Genomic DNA, 20,000 nt, shown 5'->3' with positions numbered 1-20,000 from the left:
GACTGAAAACCGACCAAAAAGATTTTCCCAAATCTCAATCCGCCTTATGTCAAATCTTGAGTCTACAGAGTGAAAATTGACAGAATATTTTTGTAGGGAAAGGTACACACACACGCACACACAAACATAAACACAATTTCACTTTTATAGATATACTATCATGGGTACCTGGCGTTGCCCGGGTGTTTTGAGGTGTATGTTGAACAAAAAAAAAGTGGTAGTAGAAAGGCAGGCTCGAACCCGTATCGCAAAAGAGGAAAAGAATGTGAAAAAAAAAACCCGACGTCTTTGCTGTTACGACCACCGCCAAACTGGAAGTGACGTAGGTTTTACTTAAGGCCAGAAAATCGAAAGGAGAGAATGACTTCCGAAAATATCGGCTAAAAAAGCGACCCCTCCCTATAGAAAACTGCCCAGTTGAAGGTGAAGATATTAATGTTTTTAGCCAATTTTTCGATATTTGTCGTCTGAAAGGTCGAACTTCAAAACGATACTGATCTTGTAAAATCCGTCGCCTCTGTTGAAAGTTTTAGGCAGACATGCAAACATACATACATACATTTATATATTGGTACTAACAATTTTCGGCCCAAATTGATGAAAAGGCTTGCCCTATCTCTGAATACCCTTTAAGTAAAATTTCAAATTTTTACACCACAAATTGTCCGAGTAATTTGATAGAGACCGCAGAGGTAAATTTTTTTTAAAACTTTGGTCCCTATTATGACCCATTAACATTTATTGTGTTGGGCTCAAATCAAGTCATTAAGTTAGATCCATGTCCAAGGAACCTATATCTATAATTGCAAGTGTTTAGACCCAAAATTAGCGGAGGGGTTTTCAAAAGTCAAATCGTTGAACTTTGACCCCTTAACAGCCAAATTTCTGGCCGAAAATAAATTACAAAGATTTTCCCAAATCTCAGTACCCTGTATATCAAATTTCGAGTCTGTAGACTGAAAATTGACAGAGTTATTGCGTAGGGAAATGTACACAAATAGACACTTTCACTTTTATAGATATATAGATAGATTGTATCCGATATTTAGTAGTGGCCGACCAGCGTTGTCTTGTCGTAAAATACGCTTAAATATGATATTTTAATTCATGCAGATTTCGTATTTATTATTATAGCGGTAATTTCTTATTGATTATTATATTGTACCCAATAAATAGTAGTTGTTGCTGTAAAGAAGTGAGTTGGAATTATTTTCGTATTCTATATCTGACTTTTTCCAAAATGTGCAAGTGAATTGATATCTCTTCCTTTATAATTTATTTTTAAAAAATAATCAGAAAAGAAAACAAAACAATGAGTTGTGTGTTGATTTTTCGTCGTAAGAAAGAAATCTAATTGTTTTACAAAATGTCCATGGGAAGTGCTCATCTGAGCTCCAATCTCTCTCCCCCCCCTCGCCAATCTTTCACCACTGAAACCACTGTCAGTAATTTTCCCCACTCTTTATCTGTACCTAAATCAAACGTAGATTCCATGAACAAAGCTTCTTTCTTAGAAGTGCACGGCTGTGGAACTCTCTTCCGTTTGCGTGTTTCCCACCTGACTACAACCTGGATGTCTTCAAGTCCAACATAAACAAATTCCTGACAAACCGCCCCCTTAAGTAAGACACTTTATCAAATCTCCAATACTAACGATTACTACGATACTATCCCATTGATTACTGTGCACGCTATAACCCTTATCCTCGAGTGGCCTCCGGGCCTTGATAAGTGGTGATTCCTTGTATAAAAGTTTCAAATTCATCGTTGGGAAAGCAAATAAATCAAGCATTTTTTTTTCACTATTCACCAATAACATCCAGTGTGAATACGCTTAAAGATGGCCGGAGGTTACATCGGCCGAAACGCTGTGGGAAAGAAAACATTCAAGATGAGAATAATAGTCCAAATAATGCAAAAAAAAATAAACAATTTTAACTTTTTTAGCACTTTTCGCATTGGAATAAAAAAAAAATTGTTGGTGCAAATCCGTAGTTAAAATAATCGTCGTCGTTTATTTTTATTTTTAATTTGCATAAGACACGTTTTTTGTCTCGTGTCGGTCAGGTTTCGAGTTTAAGTTTCTTAAGCGAATGAAGTAAACTATTTTTTATTCGTTTTATTTCTAATGTGTTTTAAAAATGTTCAACAGCCGTGGAATTTTCTACATGTTCTGCTAGTGAAAATTAATTTTTGAAGCCAGGTATCTTTTGTATATATTCATAAAAAATGTGAACAAACAAACAAACAAACAGACAGGCAGGAATACGACTTTATATACGTGTAGTGTGCATGGTTAGCGCAGGTGTCATTCGCTTAAGAAAAGAAAGAGAAAAAGTCTTAAACTCGAAACCTGACCGACACGAGACAAAAACGTGTCTTATGCAAATAATAACCCTTATCACGGAGTGGCTTCCGGGCCTTGATAAGTGGTGACCACCGTGTAAAAAAAAAAAAAATTGAAACGCGGGCGTGTTTGAGTTTGACAATATAAAAAGCCAGCATTTCTTCAATTGAGGACGATTCTTTTTTTTTTTTTTTTTTTATACTTCTCTGGCCCACGCCCTTCGGGGCCTGGGCAACAAGTGTCAAGCAAAGACCATAAGTGGGGGCAACCTCACATATATGACCTTGGTCAATGTAGGAGCAATCCTTCATACCAATTGTCACTATCCAGCTTCCCTACTCCCCGGGGAGGTTGGTCCCCATTTCACCTTCACTCCTCACTTTAAAAATCGGCCTTGTGCCTTATTTGCTCGGTGGGGGGAGCAAATAAATAGCCATTTTTTTTTTTTTTTTTTATCGGCTCGACGTCGGTACGGTGTACTTTGCAATCCCGCGTCAGTTGAAGAAATCTTGTTCTCGATAACGTAGAGCAGAGATGTGTTTGCATGAACGCTTTACTTCTACAATCGTAACTTTTAATCCACTGTCCCCTTTTTATATGAATAGATTCTAGCCAAGAAAACAGCAACTCATCCTCCTTTGTCAGAAACGTCGTTCATGGAATGTGAGGACTAAAGAATAAAATAAAGGAAGGAAGATTTACTAAGCGTCCGAAAGTAATCCCAATGTCTACTTTCTACTCTGCGCTTTTATGTGAATAGATTCTAGCCCAGAAAACAGCAATTCTTCCTCCTTTGTCAGAAACGTCGTTCATGGAACGTGAGGACTAAAGAATAAAATAAAGGAAGGGAGAGTTACTAAGCGTCCGAAAGTAATCCCAATGTCTACTTTCTACTCTGCGCTTTTATGTGAATAGATTCTAGCCCAGAAAACAGCAATTCTTCCTCCTTTGTCAGAAACGTCGTTCATGGAATGTGAGGACTAAAGAATAACAAGGGGAAGCTAGAATTACGTGGCTGCCAAAAGTAACTCCGCGATCCACTTCCTGTGCTCGTATTTGTTTTTCCTTTTGCAAGGTTCGTCCAGGACTTCCTAAAGCAAAACATCTTTTTTTTTTATTTTTTTTTTTTTTCCTCTCAGTAAGTCCAATAAAAAATTTTTAACCCCCCCCTAACTTTTCCGCCACCGATTGACCGGAAACACATGTTTATACGGATAATGTTTTGTGCAGGGGAGGGGGGGGAGATATCTACTTGAAAATATGTGCGTCACGTTCGGTCTCATTTGCCATCGTCAATTTAGGGTGCGTTACCACAATAATATTGCAGACACTTTACGCCAATATAGCATTACATTATATTGTATTCATTTCACGAAATTTACAGTGGGCATGACAAAACAAGATACTTTGACAATATAATCGAGCAAGGAGGAGGTATTGTGGTTCTAAGTTGCTGATGAACATCATATGGTCCTGGGCAAGGCATTCCAATTTAGGGTGCGTTACCACAATAATATTGCAGACACTTTGCGGCAATATCGCAAGGAGGAGGTAATGCCGCGGAGAATGGGCAGTGATGACACACGGCAAGCAATCCCGAGAGGGTCACATGGGTCAATTTGTGTTATCATGAGGACAACAATCTTACGGTTATAACTGAAGTCGTTTAATAAAAAATTGACTGAAATTATTTTTTCTTTTTATTAAGAAACGTGCAATGACCTTCCATTTCTTGTAATAAATAATTTTACCAAGAATTCTTGATAAGTTTTGGTTTCGGTTTCGATTATAGCTGACGTCACTCAAGTCATCTATTTTTTATAAATAATTTTCCCAAGAATTCTTGATAAGTTTTGGTTTCAGTTTTGATTATAACCCTTATCCCTGAGTGGCTTCCGGGCCTTGATAAGTGGTGATCACTGTGTAAAAAAAAAAAAAAAAAAAAAAAAAAGCAGAACGAACTCCAGTTATATATACGCATATTTTCTTCATAAGTTTTGGTTTCGGTTTCGATTCAAGCTGATGCACCCATGTCATATGTATTTTTTTTTTAAATCGCAACTTTATAATATATAAAAATCAATAGAACATTAACTCTATAATAATATATACCAAATCTGCAAGAATTAAAATATCATATTTAAGCGTATTTTACGACCGGGCTACGCCAGGCGTCCCTGCTAGATTAGATAAATACTTTTGCAGTTTTAACAAAAGAGCTACAATAGGATGTATCTATTTACGCTAAACATCCGCAAAATGCCAACATTAATATATTACATAAGAATGAGTGCCCTGAGGAATTTCCGCAGGTCACACTAGTTATATTTTATTTTATTCCTTTTTAGATGAGGCTTCATAATTTATGTATTCCTAATTTTGCCGACTGTTATCCTCATCTTCATTGTTGTTGTTGCTTCATTATGTTTCGGCTAATTCATCCTCTGGCCTTCTTTAGGTGTTAACCATGAGGGGATAAGAATGCCGAGTATCGTAACTGTGTCCCCAATAATTACTGCATTCTATAGTTGTTGTTGTTGTTGGCCGACTAATCCTCTGGCCTGCTTTGGGGTAGGACTGAAACCGCTATCTTCAAACAATTCTCACCTTTATTATTATTATTATTATTATTATTATTATTATTATTATTACATTTTCACCCCAAACAAGACATAGTAGCCCCCTGCATCAAAGTGGCACTGTAAGTTGCAGGGATACTATGTAGGGAGTTGAGCAGCAAGATATCTGTTCACATTACACTTACAATACAGTAAGGGAAGCAGGAATCCGGAAGGAATTCCAAAGTCTAGCAGTTCTGGGGGAAAAAAATTATTAGAGTAGAAGGCTTTCTTACATCTAGGGATCTCTACTGTGTAGGGGTGGAACTTTGCTGATTGTCGGGTTTTTCGGGGGTATTTATGTCCAGAGGGTACAAGGGCTTGTAGTTTATCGAAGCATCCACCATTAAAATACTTGTAAAAAAAAAAAAGGTAGAGGGATGCAACATTTCGTCGATGGGACAGAGGCTGAAGCTTAGATGAGAGTTCAGGATCTATATCAGGTTGGCGACTCTCTTGTGAACCCCATCTCGGGGTTAGACTAGTAGTAGAGGGACCAACCTAAATGTAACAACAATACTATACACATGGGAGAATGGTGATCTTGTAGAGGTACAGGATACTTTCAGGTGGGAGTAACTTTCTAGCACAGTAGAGAGAGCCCATCTTCTTTGCAGCAGCCTTGGCAATGCTCTTGATGTATCTCTTCCAAAGATGCGAGATTTAATGATACAAAGTAGGCTCTATCTAATAAGTTAGAAAATTTCTCACATCTGCTAGTATCCTACATCTCTATAAAGATCAAAGTGTAGTATCTGTTCTTCAGATGCTGCACTTCTATTTCTTGTTCTCTTTCGGTGGAGGAGAAATCCTTCACGACTGAGACAATTTTTATTTTTGTACCATTTCTCCACGTTAAAAAACGACCCTGGTGTCTAACTCTGTCCCGTGGGGAGGCATAGTAAATAGGTACATCTCTATAAAGTCAACATTCGCATACGTATTTAGTATTTTTGTCACATCCGGTACACCAACCACCAGTTATTACAAGGGGAGAAAGGAGACCTTCTGTTTTCTTTGCATCAGCGTTCACTTTCCAGCACATCAGCCATTTTGAGGGAGTAATAAAATGAAGCGAAATGCACCTTTTATATCCTCGAGTGGTTTCTGTCCCGACGTTGGTGCACCTGAAACAAAAGCGGCCATGTATAAAAACAGGTGCAAGTCTCATTTCTCTCGACAATTGGATTTTTATTTGATTATTGGAATTCTTTTTGGAGATGAGGAAGTTGTATATTTCATTTATTTATTTGCGGAATATTATTCTCATCTTTCATAATTGTTGGTTTCACAACGTTTTGGCTAACTATTCCTCTGGCCTTCATCGGGTTGTTAACCCTGACAGGGTAAGATTCCGCATTCCTATACCATCGTGGGTAACAACCTGACGAAGGCCAGTGGAATAGTTGGCCGGAACGTCATGAAAACAACAATTATAAAAATTAGCATAATAATCTATATATCTATAAAAGTGAACGTGTCTGTCTGTCTGTGTACATTTCCCTACGCAATAACTCTGTCAATTTTTAGTCTATAGACTCGAAATTTGAAATACCGGGTACTGAGATTTGGAAAAATCGATGTGACGGGTGTCAGCCAGAAATTTGGCTGTTAAGGGGTCAAATTTCAACGATTTGACCTTTAAGAACTCTACCAAACTTCTCCGACAATTTTGGGTCTAGACACTTGAAATTTTAGATATAGGTTCCTTGAACCTGGATCTAATTTAATAAAGTGATTTGAGCCCGAAACTATAAATTTTAAGGGGTCATAATAGGGGTCAAATTAAAAAAACATTTACTCTTTTTTTTTTTTTTTTGCTCAGCATACACCTCCAAACACCCGGGCAACGCCGGGCTGAAATGCTAGTAAATAAATAAAATTGAATCTTTATTTAGCTTCATGGTCGAAGTTTCGGCCTGTTTCTCTGCTCATCCTTAGAAGGACGGTGGGAATTTTGCTATCGGTTTATCTGCCATCCATTATCATCTCTTGTCACCTCAATGAGAGGTCTTTCATCTCCTCGGAATCGTGACAGACTAACTGCCTGCGATTAACTGTAGACTGACTAGAAATCGCATGTGCATCCCTATTTATTTTAAGGTGTGTGTAGGGTGGTAACCCCTGTTAACCGGCTTGCATTCAAAACGCACTGACCTGCGTCATGGCCCTTAGCTAGCATGCAGGTGCAGGCGTTGTCAATGGAAATCAATGGGTTTGAAACCTGTCAGCCTCAACCCCTCAGTCTCTCTGTACTTTAATTGGAACACAAACAAGTTAGGTTCAACTCAGTACCGTGTTAACCACGTCATTGACAGACAACAATCTTTCCTGGTTGGACAGGGTCTACAAACATGCCCCTAAGCTAATAAGTCCCACACTGTCAACCAACCTCCGACCTCTGTCCCATCGCCGCCATATTTCATCACTGTGTTTTTACTTAAATGGAATAAGCTCCCACGAACTTTCGTCACTTGTGCTCCCCACTCATACTACAAACCGAGGGTCAGTAATATCCCAGCTCTTCCTTATAGAGGTTTCCAATAGCTTTTTTTCTCAAGCATTTTGAGTATCCCTCATGCTCGTCAACAGAACCAACATGCAGAAATTTATACATAATCTAAACAAATCTATTGCTGCACAATCGCCCCTGCAGATTTGGCTCGTAGTCACAATAACATCCCAGTAGCTACATGCTTCGCTGTTGGGGTGAATTTATATAAAAAACATTTTAGAGATATCAATCGACTTCATCGAGTACATATTATATCCTAATTGATATGAAAAAAATCTTTGTCTTATTTTTACTTTTAAGGTTCACCAATGGTTGAAATCTACAGAGGCTGTGTCTTTAAACTGGAACAAGTTCATCACTGACTCCAAATTGTGGGTTCATACCCTCCCCACTATATTCAGTCCCGAGGAGATGAGACGTATGATGACGATGCTTATGCAATTGCCATCTTCAGAAATAGACAGACTGAAATACAGTCTATCGGTCATTTTGTTTAATATGAGAAACCAATTATTATCGGGAGACATGTAAGTAATAGCATGTGAATTGTGTAATACTTACGATAATATAAAAAATATCCAATAATTATGTAATATATGTATATGTATGTGTGTTTGTGTATGTATGTATGTATATATATGTCTGTGTGTGTATGTATATGTGTATGTGTATATGCTTATATATGTGTGTGTGTGCGTGCGTGTATGTATGTATGTATGTATGTATGTATGTATGTATGTACAGTATATCAAGCATGTGTAGTACCATCCCTACTCTACACATCTGAAACTTGGACCTTGTACCGGTCACATATAGAATTGCTCGAGAGGTTCCATCAGCACTGCCTTAGACACATTCTTGGTTTAAAGTGGGATAGCTTTGTCCCTGATACATATGTCTTAAAAAAGGCCAAAACAACCAGTATTGCTACCATTGTTATTAAGAACCAGATGCGTTGGGCGGGTCATCTTATCCGGCTTGAAGACTATCGACTCCCAAAACAGTTGTTCTATGGTGAGCTCTTTCTTGGAAAAAAGACCCCAGCATAAGCCCAAAATGTTTCCGTGATAGCATCAAGGAGAGTCTGGTGAGCTTTCATATTCCTGTTGACAGTTGGGAGTCACTAGCGTATGATCGCAAGCAGTGAAGGACACTGATATACAGGGGTGCAGAACACTTTGAAGCAGCCAAAATAGACCGAGCGAAGCTTAAGAGAGCATGTAGGAAATGCCAAACCTTGCCGCCCAACCATGGAGATCTCTGGATCTGTAAGGTGTGTGATCGGACTCTGTTGTCTAAGGCAGGTTTTGTTAATCACATGAAAGCTCACGATGATACAGGTTCCGCTGCTGTTAGTTTCATCCAAACCAGTGAACGTTTTCATGTCTGCTTGAGGGTGTGCTAGTCACTGACAGAAAAAGTCATCTTCGGGCACACGAATTTTTAGTGACTGAGGGAGTGGCTCTCGTCTGACAAGATGTTGCAATCAACATATCGCCATATACAGTGTCCAAAAAACTACTGAAGGGTTGAAAATCTTTGTTATTTTACCATTAATAATTATTTTTTTCTCTATTTAAAATATTTTACAGATAATATTTTTGAAATTAAGTATAAACAATGTACGCATGTTGTGAAATTATTTTGACTCAAAGAACTTAGCGACGGCATTTTCATGTAAGCGATACCCCCAAATCACAACACAATTCTGAACAATGTGCGCCGACCAAGGAGCTGTACTTGCTTTTCAGAGGGCTGGCAAACCTCGAAACGTAGCTACTGTAGATGTTATTGTGACTACGAGCCAAATCTACATCACAAATGGAAATGGAAAAGAGTGCGAGAGATCGTGGAGCAGCATCCTGAAGCATCGATTCAAGGACGTTCCAAACAAGTTGGGATATGTCGAAGCTCACAACACAATATTCTGCACAGCTGAATCCACTGTGAAAAATTTCCCCCACTCTATATCTGTGCCTAAATCAAAACGTAGATTCCATGAATAAAGCTTCTTTCTTAGAACTGCACGCCTGTGGAACTCTGTTCCGTCTGCCTGCTTCCCACCGGACTACAACTTGGATGTCTTCAAGTCAAATGTTAACAAATTGCTAATAAACCGCCCCCTTAAGTAAACACTTCATCAAATCTCTACACTAACGTAATGTACTTGCAATAACCCTTATCCCTGAGTGGCTTCCGGGCCTTGATAAGTGGTGATCACTGTGTAAAAAAAAAACTCTTTCCTTATAAAGTGCAGCTTGTTCAACATTTGAAGCCTGAAGATTTTCAAACAAGGGTTCGATATGCAGTTCAAAAGCAAGAACTTGCCCGAAATGACCCCAATTTTCTGCAAAAAATTGATTATGTCAGATAAAGCTAATTTTTATTTGAACGGATTCGTTAACAAATAAAATTACAGATTTGGGGGCTCTGAAAATCCAAGGGCAATTCATCAAAAGAAGTTTCTTCCTATAAAGTGCACTGTACGGTGTGCAGTAACTGAGAAGATTATTGGACATCATTTTTTGAAGATTAAGACGAAAATGCTGCAACTTACTGGAGAGAGATACTGGACTATGATTACAGACTTTCTGCGTCCACAATTTTAAAATATGCCCGGATTATGGTTCCAACAAGATGGGGGAACGACACATACGGCGAAAGACACCAAGAAGTTTCTCAGGCAATGCTTTGGCGGCAATATTATCTTTCGTTATAGCAATGTCAAATGGCCACCACGTTCCCCAGACTTGACAAACCCAGACTTTTTTCTTTTGGGTGATACCTTAAAGAAAGAGTCTATATTAACAAACTCCAAACCCTGCAAGAATTGAAGGAAAACAACAGGCACGAAATAAAGGAGTTAAATCACAATCCAGACATTCTGCAATCTGTCATGAATAATGTTTTGGAAAGAGCACAAATATGCGAAGTTGAAAATAGAAAGAAAACTCCCCCCCTCCCGCCACACCAAAAAAAATGAATAATTAAAAATAAATCATTACAACTTTTGCTTCAATGAAAATAGCTGCGAGTGCCCGTTCGATCGCAAAAAGACATTTTTACTTATATATATATATATATATATATATATATATATATATATATATAATACCGCTTAACTTGGAACATACACTGATATATATATATTAATGATGGGACTATTCTAGTTCTTTTTCCGATTCCGATACAATTACCGATTCTGTTCTAAGTTCCCGATTCTGTCAAAATAAGCGATTCTAATTCTTATAAATCTCTATTATATAAAAGGAACTTCGTCTTTGTGTCTGAAGTTTATTCCTCATGGACTCAAACACGGCTGGGCCGGTTTTTATGGAATTTTACATGAAGGTACTTTATGTGCCTGGCAGTGTTCTTGGATAGGTTTTGCATTGGAATGTTTTCGATAAGTATATATAATTGGTAATACATCTGCTAGAATATACTAAAAGTTGATTTTCTTATTTGTTTTTTTTTTTTTTCCTTTCTTTCAGATTTATTGAGAGCGGCATTGCGGTCGCCAAATTCTTGGATGAAGCCCCGTTGCTTCCAAACGAAATAAAGAAGCAAATGCGATACTATTTCTTCATCTTTGATATATACCTGGATGTCACCATGGAATTTATTTCATTATCGAAAGGTTTGGTACCAATTTCAGTGTTTGTTTAGATTATCTACTAAATCCACGCATTTCGGGTGAAAACATTATGTACTTACGCATGATGTCGAAACTAGTAGACATTTCTTAAATTTACGAAAAAAAAAAAAATGACCCCGTAGAAAAATAAACTTTTACATACTCCCTCGTGGTCTAACGGTTTCACTTGAATTATTGAATTGTTTGGGGAAAAATCCAATTTTTACTTTAATTCAAAAATTGTTTTATTAAAATTGTATTTTCTTACGCAGACTTTTAAATAAATGTTTTTACAATTATATATTGATACATTTTTATTCAATGAAATTTTTTTTTATTTCAAATATTCTGGCGTTCTGAAAAAAAAAAACATTTTGTTTGTTATTTATTTTTCCGTGTTATTTGACCAACAATGGCGCCGTCCGTGTAATGCAAAAATCTAATATTACATGGCTATATGTTTGTCTGTCTGTCTCCATATTTTCAAACTCTATCTCCTCCAAAATTAAAAGTCATAAAGCGGCGCTAGGTGCTCAAATGATTGGATTTCTTACGGGTCGTTTTTTATGGGTCTTAAAAATGTTTTAAAGGGGTCTAAAATGGGCCAGAATCGAAAAAAAAAAAACAATAGTTCAGATTTTTGTACATTCATCTTAGTTTATTTTAAATTTTAGTGATTTATATGCGTGTCACATTGATATGGTGGTAACGTCACCAGCTTTGAATGTTACAGTTTCGTTTTCGATTCTAGGTGATGGCACCTAAATATTTTCTTTTTAACTTTTGAAATAACGATTCTATAATAATTAGGGCTATGACAACAGCATATTCTTTCCCTTGTTTTGACTCTCGAGTATATATCCGACACGGTTAGACACAATCAATCAACCGGCAACCACATCACTCTACATAAAAACATAAAATATCAATGGAATATGGCCCTGCCGGTGGGGCATTAGAATACGCCGACTGCCCCCCTACAGAGGGTAAAAGTCCCTCAATGGGGGTCCTGGATATTACCTTAAACTATATCCAGTGGTGAGGCCCCAGCTTGAGGGCTTTAGGGAGTGTGGAGCCACCCTTTAATTACCATTGCTCCCAGGTCCACTCTGACCCGGAGTGATAGTACCTGTTAGGATCCCAACTATGGGTTAAATAGAAACCGACGTGAAAACAACAAATATATTCTATTAAAAAAAAAATTCTTCCGAATCTTTGCATTCGTCATTGAATAACCCGAAAAGGGTTGATATGCCGTAAAACAAAAACTACCAACCAACCAACCAACCAATCAATGGAATATATACCTGAGAATCAAAACAAGGAAAAGAATATGCTGTTGTCATAGCCCTAATAATAATATATATACGAAATATGGATAAATTATATCATATGTCATATTTAAGCGTATTTACGCTCGGGCAAAACCGGGTGCTCCTTCCCCGCTAGAATGTTTTTTTTTTTAAATTAGCAATGAAGAAACGACTTAGTACGTGTTTATATGGAAAAAAAATAAGAACTCTTAATATTCGTTGTTGGTTTTCTATGAGTAACGTTGACAATTATGTTTTAAACCGGAGTTTGTTTGTTTTTTGTAGAGAATAAAACCACGATGGTGCCAAGTGCCCAAATTCTGATCGATTATTTAAATCAATCGATGGCAGTACCGAAAGAAGCACTCCAAGTCTTGCAAAATACCTACATCAATTACGAAGAGGTAAGTATGAAAAGGAAAACGTCATCGATTTATTTGGAAATCGATGGCCGGAATGTTATTCGAATCCTCCAAACCACTGTCTGCATCTTGGGGTTTATTCTCACAAGATTTCGGCCGATTTAACCTCAGATCTTCAAGTGTATCTAGACTGATTTAATATAATGTTTCTGATTCAATTCCGGGCAACGTCGGGTCTTCCTGTTAGTACACACACACACATCCACACACATATACGCACACATTCACACATGCACGCATTCACATATTCACACAAACATGCACACATTCACGCATATATATTACAAGCACACACACACCATATATATTATATATAAAGATAGATAGACATATTAATCCCGAGCAACGTCGGATCTTCCTGTTATTACAAACACACACAAACACACACACACGCACACACACACACACACACACACACACACACATATATATATATATATATATATCGATCGATCGATGCCTCCGTTCAGTCTCAAAAGACAAAGGATACCCCTGTAAGGGCAGTTGTGCGTGTAATTGTGAAGCAAGAGTTGCGCAATCACCAACCACATCTATCCTGAATCGACACTGTTTGAGTCCAGTCAAAAAGGGAAAAGTCCAGGACGACTGGAAACAATGCCGAGATAAGCGGAGAACAGATATAGCACCTGGAAGTCCCAAATGGTCACCCATTTAATACTGACAAGGTTTAACGTTGGGAACCGGTGTGTCAACGTGATTTAATTATTATAGTAAAAAAATAATTATATATATATATATATATATATATATATATATATATATATATATATATATATATATATATATATACACAGTGATGATCATATTTATTGGCACGGTAAAATAAAAGTTAAATTTTGTCTAATAAATTCTAAAAAAGGGATTAAATTAAAGAAAATAACAAAGTATATTATGTATTTTTAACTGGCCTTTCCGATGCAGCAATCGGATTTTAGAAAAAATAAATAACAAAGGAACAACAAACATAATTGCAAAAAACCCTTGTTCAAAATTATTGGCACGGCTTTGTTTTTCTTTTAGTATCAGTATAATATCAATCAATTTCCGGTTTACGTGCTTTCTGAACTTTTTATAGCCATATTATGCTTGTTTAACGCTAATTCAGTGAATAATTTTTTTCAGATAATTTTTAGATAGCGATTTATTTAAACTATTATAAGTGACTAAATTATAATTTTCAATCGCCATGGTTAAAACTAAGGAACACAGCGAAAACGTCAGGAAGCTTGTTGTAGCATGCCATACCAATGGGGAAGGCTATGATAAGATTTCAAAGAAGCTAAACCTTCCCAAATCCACTGTTAGAGCCATAATAAACAAGTTCAAATCGCAAGGCCACGTTATGAGTTTAGAGGGTAGAGGGAGAAAAAGGATTCTTTCCCCAAGAGATGAACGGAAAATTGTTCGACAAGTAAAACAAAACCCAAGGATCTCTGTTGGGGAGATTGTTGATGAACAGAGCACCTCTGGAGTGAATGTATCTCGACATACAGTTGGTAGAGTTTTGAAGAGAGCTGGTTTAAAAGCATGTCGTCCGAGAAAGACTCCCTTATTGAAGCCTATGCACCTGAAAGCAAGGCTAGCCTTTGCAAAACGTCATATTGATAAAGATGTTGCATTCTGGAAACGTGTTCTATGGACTGACGAAACGAAAATAGAGTTATTTGGCCATAATAAAGTGTCTTATATTTACAGAAAATCTGGCGAAGCTTTCCTGCCTAAGAACACCATACCCACAGTGAAGCACGGTGGAGGCAGTTTGATGTTTTGGGGATCCTTTGCTGCCTCTGGACCAGGGCGTCTTGTTAAGGTCACAGGTAGCATAAAAAAGGAAGATTATGTTAAAATATTGGATGAAAACCTGAAAGACTCTGCTAAAGAGCTCTCACTTGGTCGTCGTTGGTGGTTCATGCAAGATAATGACCCAAAGCATTCGGCTAAACTGACTAAGAAATGGCTTGAGGACAATCATATTAATGTTTTGGAGTGGCCATCACAAAGCCCAGACCTTAATCCAATTGAAAATTTATGGAGAACATTAAAATTGAGGGTAATGCAAAGGAAGCCTAAGAATCTTATTCAATTGGAGGATTATTGTCAGGAAGAGTGGGCTAAAATTACTACTGAAGAGTGCAACAACTTGGTTGTAAACTATGAAAAGCGACTGAGGAAGGTAATCAAGGCCAAAGGCTATACAATTGATTATTAAATAAATCGTGCCAATAATTTTGAACAAGGGTTTTTTGCAATTATGTTTGTTGTTCCTTTGTTATTTATTTTTTCTAAAATCCGATTGCTGCATCGGAAAGGCCAGTTAAAAATACATAATATACTTTGTTATTTTCTTTAATTTAATCCCTTTTTTAGAATTTATTAGACAAAATTTAACTTTTATTTTACCGTGCCAATAAATATGATCATCACTGTATATATAAAATAAAAGTTACAATAAGTTTAATCAAAATAGTAAACTTAAAATATATTATAAATATTAAAGAGTTAATATTTACAAGTAAAATAAACTCAGCCAGATATAAAAAGCTCAATAAAACCGAAAAAGAAAATAGAGCTTATAATATATAATAATTCATTCCATTTGCACTTTTTTCCAATGAACTCTGCCTTTTGGATGATTTTGAACCATTTGGAATTTACCCATTCGATTGAAATTTTAAATTCGACCGTTTTGGATTTTACCATTTTTGGATTTTTACCCTTCACCGGACTATCCATTCATGTGAAATCTTTTTATTATTTTTCTTTTGCCTCCTGTTCCCCTTACCTCACCCTTTTTTTAACCAAGTAAGATCTTTGACTTACTTGTAGTTTCATTAAATACTTTTGTATGCAAAATCCGATCCTGCATTTTGCTAATTCCTGCCCTCTGATGAGAAGGAGAGTATTTCTTCGAAACTCCGCGGATTAAGGACTATCCACTTATCTTGTGCTTCCTTTTTTTAAAAATTAAATATGTTTTTAACTCTTTTTCAAGCTGTCTTTTAACATATTTTATTAATCATTTGTTCATATATATATATATATATATATATATATATATATATATATAATAGCGAGCTGAAATCGAAACCAAGTGAGCCAAGTCTGATAACCATTAAGTTAGCTTACCACGATCTTTCAACATTGTTTTCAAACCTACTTATTCTTTACATAAGGAATCTGTAATGTAAACAATTTACGCATGCGCATTCGTGAAATAGTTGATAAACACATAAAAATCCGATGACTCCCAAGTACCAATTTTTAAATTTTGACCCCTTAGCGGCCCTTGTTCCGGATGAAAACTGATTAAACAGTTTTCAACATGTCTGAATACCCTATATACCAAAGTTCAAGTCTGTAGATCAAAGATTCATTGAGCATATGGATTAAGAATTGTCCTCACGCACACATTCTCACTTACATATATCTATGTCTATTTATCTATCGATCTATATATATATATATATATATATATATATATATATATATATATATATATATATATATATATATATAAAGAGACAACATAGAGATAGAAAGGTAGAGAAAAAAAAACAAGTAGACTGAAGCAGTGATAGATAGAGAAGAGAGAGGTGAAGCGAGAAAAAGAGATGAAAGCAAATCACAATAATGGACACTTTTTTTTTTCCTGACAAAAAAAAAAAAAGGATTGTTTTTCAAGCCGACTAATCGTTACATTAACTGAAAAGGGTTTATATTACTAAACACAGATACAAAGAAGTTGTCAAAAAATAAATATATAACAAATAAATGTTATCAAAGGCAAGAAAGTAAATGGTCTGGATAAGATTTTAGTGTTTTTATGTAATGTATAATGTATAATCGGTTCAAAAACATTCAATGTTTATCGGTATATCTGAAAAATACAAATGGCGGCAGACTGTATCAAACACGTTCAGTTTGGGGAAATTTTGGGAAAATGAGTTTAAACTAAAAAGCTATACAAAATACTGTTAGGAACTCACTCAATATATGTTACCATGACGTAGGCTGGCATATAATCGGTGGTTTTAAACTTTTGCTCGATACAGGTGACGACTTTTAAAAGTCCCTTTTAGTGATTACCTGGTTTGAGGATATTTGTACAACTAAACGGCAAATCTGCTCCAAAAAATCCGGTATTATTTTACTTTAAAGCCCGTTTCACGTTCGTATATAACGAAATATATTATTGTAGATTTCGGTGTGCAAAAACGAATCTGCAAACCGTTTCCGTAGCAAAAAGAAAGTGTTCATGACATTCATGAAATTACTTTTTCGAAAAGTGGGTGATCACTTTTCAATGTAAATTTGACTTAGAATGAGCACCCACTTTCTGGCCACCTGAGAGAGGGGCATTTTTCTGTTTCTTGGCTAAAAAGTTTTTTGTTTGATTTCTTTTGCATGGTAATAACCCCTGAACTCTGGGACTATTTTCCATTTCACAGCCGTAGCCTTCGTTTACGCTATGCGTGAGCATAAACGAAAGCTGTTTAGCCAATAAACGTGGGAAAAAATCCCCCCTCTTTGAGGTGACTAGAAAATGGGTGCTCATTTTAAGTTAAATTTACATAGAAAAGTGATCGCCCACTTTTCGAAAAAGTAATTTCTTCATATCATAAAAACTATTTTTTTGCGACGGAAACGGTTTGCAGATTCGTTTTTAGCACGCCGAAATTTACAAAAAAATTTTGTTATATACGAACGCGAGACGCACGGCTCTTAATGGAAAATTATATAAAAAATCCGGGGGGAAAGTTTTCAATAAAAACAGCAAATGAATTCGATAGAAAAAAAATGGATGCTATTTTTTTTCTGTGTGTTTTATTGGCTAAAAAGTTTTTTGTTTGATTTTCGAAAATAAATAATAAACACGAAAATAAAACAATAAACACGAAAATAAATGCCCCTTCCTCAGGTGGCCAGAAAGTGGGTGCTCATTTTAAGTTAAATTTACATTGAAAAGTGATCACCCAGTTTTCGAAAAAATTGTCTTCATATCATGAAAACTATTTTGGTACTCCTTGGGCGTTGAATTCCATGGCGACCCGCAGAATTATTTAATGGACGTTCCTTTAGTCCCCCCTAGTCAAGGCTAACACATGCACACGTAACATTTTTTATTTATTTACTTACGTGGCGGAGTTATACAACCATGCGAATTTCTATACTGATAGTTTTTTTTTTTTTTTTTATTGGATTATTATTGATTGAACACTCAATATGAAAAAAAATTGAAAAAAAAAATCATTTCAACAACTGAAAGGGGTTCTCACTTTTTAGTTACCACGTTCTGGTAAATCGGTCACCCATTTTTTTTTTTTTTTTCGAAATACGGAAGTGTCTTCGGGAGATATAAAATGGTCACATGTTGACGAACCAATGTATCGGGAGGCGTACGGGATGGAAAATTATTGGTAAATTTTTAGATTAGGTCCACCTCCACAATTTTCTTTTAAATGACGACTTGTAATGTTTTTCAACTATGCTGAATACGAAAATCGCATTGAAATTTTACAGAAATAAGTAGTTATCAAGATATAAAAAGTTGTATTATGCATTGTAATGTTTGGCGGCCATCTTTTTTACACGCGGGCATTTGTTTATGGCACGTGCGTGCGTAAAAAGATGGCCGCCACAGAATACAATGCATAATACAACTTTTTATATCTTGATAACTACTTATTTCCGCAAAATTTCAATGCGATTTCCGTGTTCAGCATACTCGAAAACTTATAAATGTCGTCATTTAAAGGAAAATTGTGGAGGTGGACCTAATCGAAAAAAAATACCAAATTATTAAACATTTCTCCAGCATGTTAGTGAAATGTATAATACTTTAAAAAAATTTTAAAAAAAAAGTTTGGAAAAAAACAAAAAAAATCACCTTTCATAGAAACAGATAAATTATTGTGAAGAAGCACCAAGAAACTCACCTTTCATAAAAAAAACACCCACAAACTGACTTTTAACTAAATAAAAAAATAAAATTAAAAAAACTCGAAATTTTATTTTTATAAAACCAATAAAAAAAAGTCATGTTCAGTCTATTTTTTTCTTGTGAAACAAATATATTTCTGACTTACAAATGCGGTATAGGTTCATATTATTTTTACTTTCTATGGTTTTGATATTCCGCGTTTTTATTGGTTACAAAATGGGTGACTGATTTATCAGAACGTTGTAACTAAAAAGTGAGCACCACTTTCAAATGTCGAAATAATGATTTCTTTTTTAATTTTTTTTAATAATCTGTTTAATTAGTGTCCAATCAATAATAATCCAGTGAAAAAATTTTCCAAAAGCCTATAAGTATAAAAATTACGCATGGGGGTAATGGTTGTACAACTACGCCACTTACGTTGCCTTTCGCACTTTTACAAACATTATTTACGCTAACTCTTTTCATAAATAATTTTAAAAAAAGTAACTAAACCATTTATTGATAATTTGTCACGTGTACAAACATTTATTTATTTATGTAGGCTTAACTCTTTTCATGAATAAGAAAAGTTTTACTCTATAAGAATAATAAAAGGAAAAAGTTACTAAACATTTATAAAAGGAAAAAATAATTTCTCGCGTACTTACTTCTTTTCATGAAGGCCAGAGGAATAGTTGGCCGAAAAATCGTGAAACAACAACTAATAAAGATGAGAATAATAGTCCGCAATAAATAAAAATGGTGCTAATGCAGATAGTAATCCGCGCTATTGTTTAAATCGTATTTCCACGTTTAATTAAAGTTTTACGATATGTTTTTTATTCAATTGTAAGGTTAAAGTACAGAATAGGTACAAAACTCCCTCCCCTCCCCATGTTAAGAATGGCTTTTAAAATAATAACGTTATTATTTCAGCACGGATCACTCTCTGCACTAGTATCATAAAAATGAATACAAATAATATTTATCTCAATAAGTGAAAGGCTCATTTCTACTGGAAATGAAATGGCGGACAATCTCGCAGTTACGAAAAATATTTTTATTTAATTTAATATTTTTATAATTCGCAATGTTAAATTATTTTAATAACATGCAAACATTCCTTGACTTTAAAAATAGATTTTCTGAAAATTTCAATTAAATTGGTAATGTAGAAATATGGTTCTATCGACTTTGAACGAAC

The 20,000-nt window shown here is 35.6% G+C and overlaps 1 protein-coding gene across 4 annotated transcripts in view; it reads left to right on the top strand.

The window, feature by feature from the left end:
- LOC145268835 (uncharacterized) overlaps nucleotides 1-20,000 on the top strand; it is a 1,065,816-nt gene that overhangs the window by 316,861 nt on the left and 728,955 nt on the right. For all 4 annotated transcript variants that reach the window (XM_080124499.1, XM_080124501.1, XM_080124498.1 and 1 more), the window contains exons 20-22: nucleotides 7,781-8,007; nucleotides 10,975-11,120; nucleotides 12,716-12,834. In XM_080124499.1, coding sequence (XP_079980625.1) covers nucleotides 7,781-8,007; nucleotides 10,975-11,120; nucleotides 12,716-12,834 — 492 coding nt within the window. The remainder of the gene's footprint in view (nucleotides 1-7,780; nucleotides 8,008-10,974; nucleotides 11,121-12,715; nucleotides 12,835-20,000) is intronic.

The sequence above is a fragment of the Euprymna scolopes genome, chromosome 44 (assembly GCF_053919585.1).
Source record: "Euprymna scolopes isolate OS-2025 chromosome 44, ASM5391958v1, whole genome shotgun sequence".
NCBI classification, from domain to species: domain Eukaryota; kingdom Metazoa; phylum Mollusca; class Cephalopoda; order Sepiida; family Sepiolidae; genus Euprymna; species Euprymna scolopes.
Note: the sequence above shows the minus strand (reverse complement) of the source record. Positions and strands in the feature narration are given on the sequence as shown.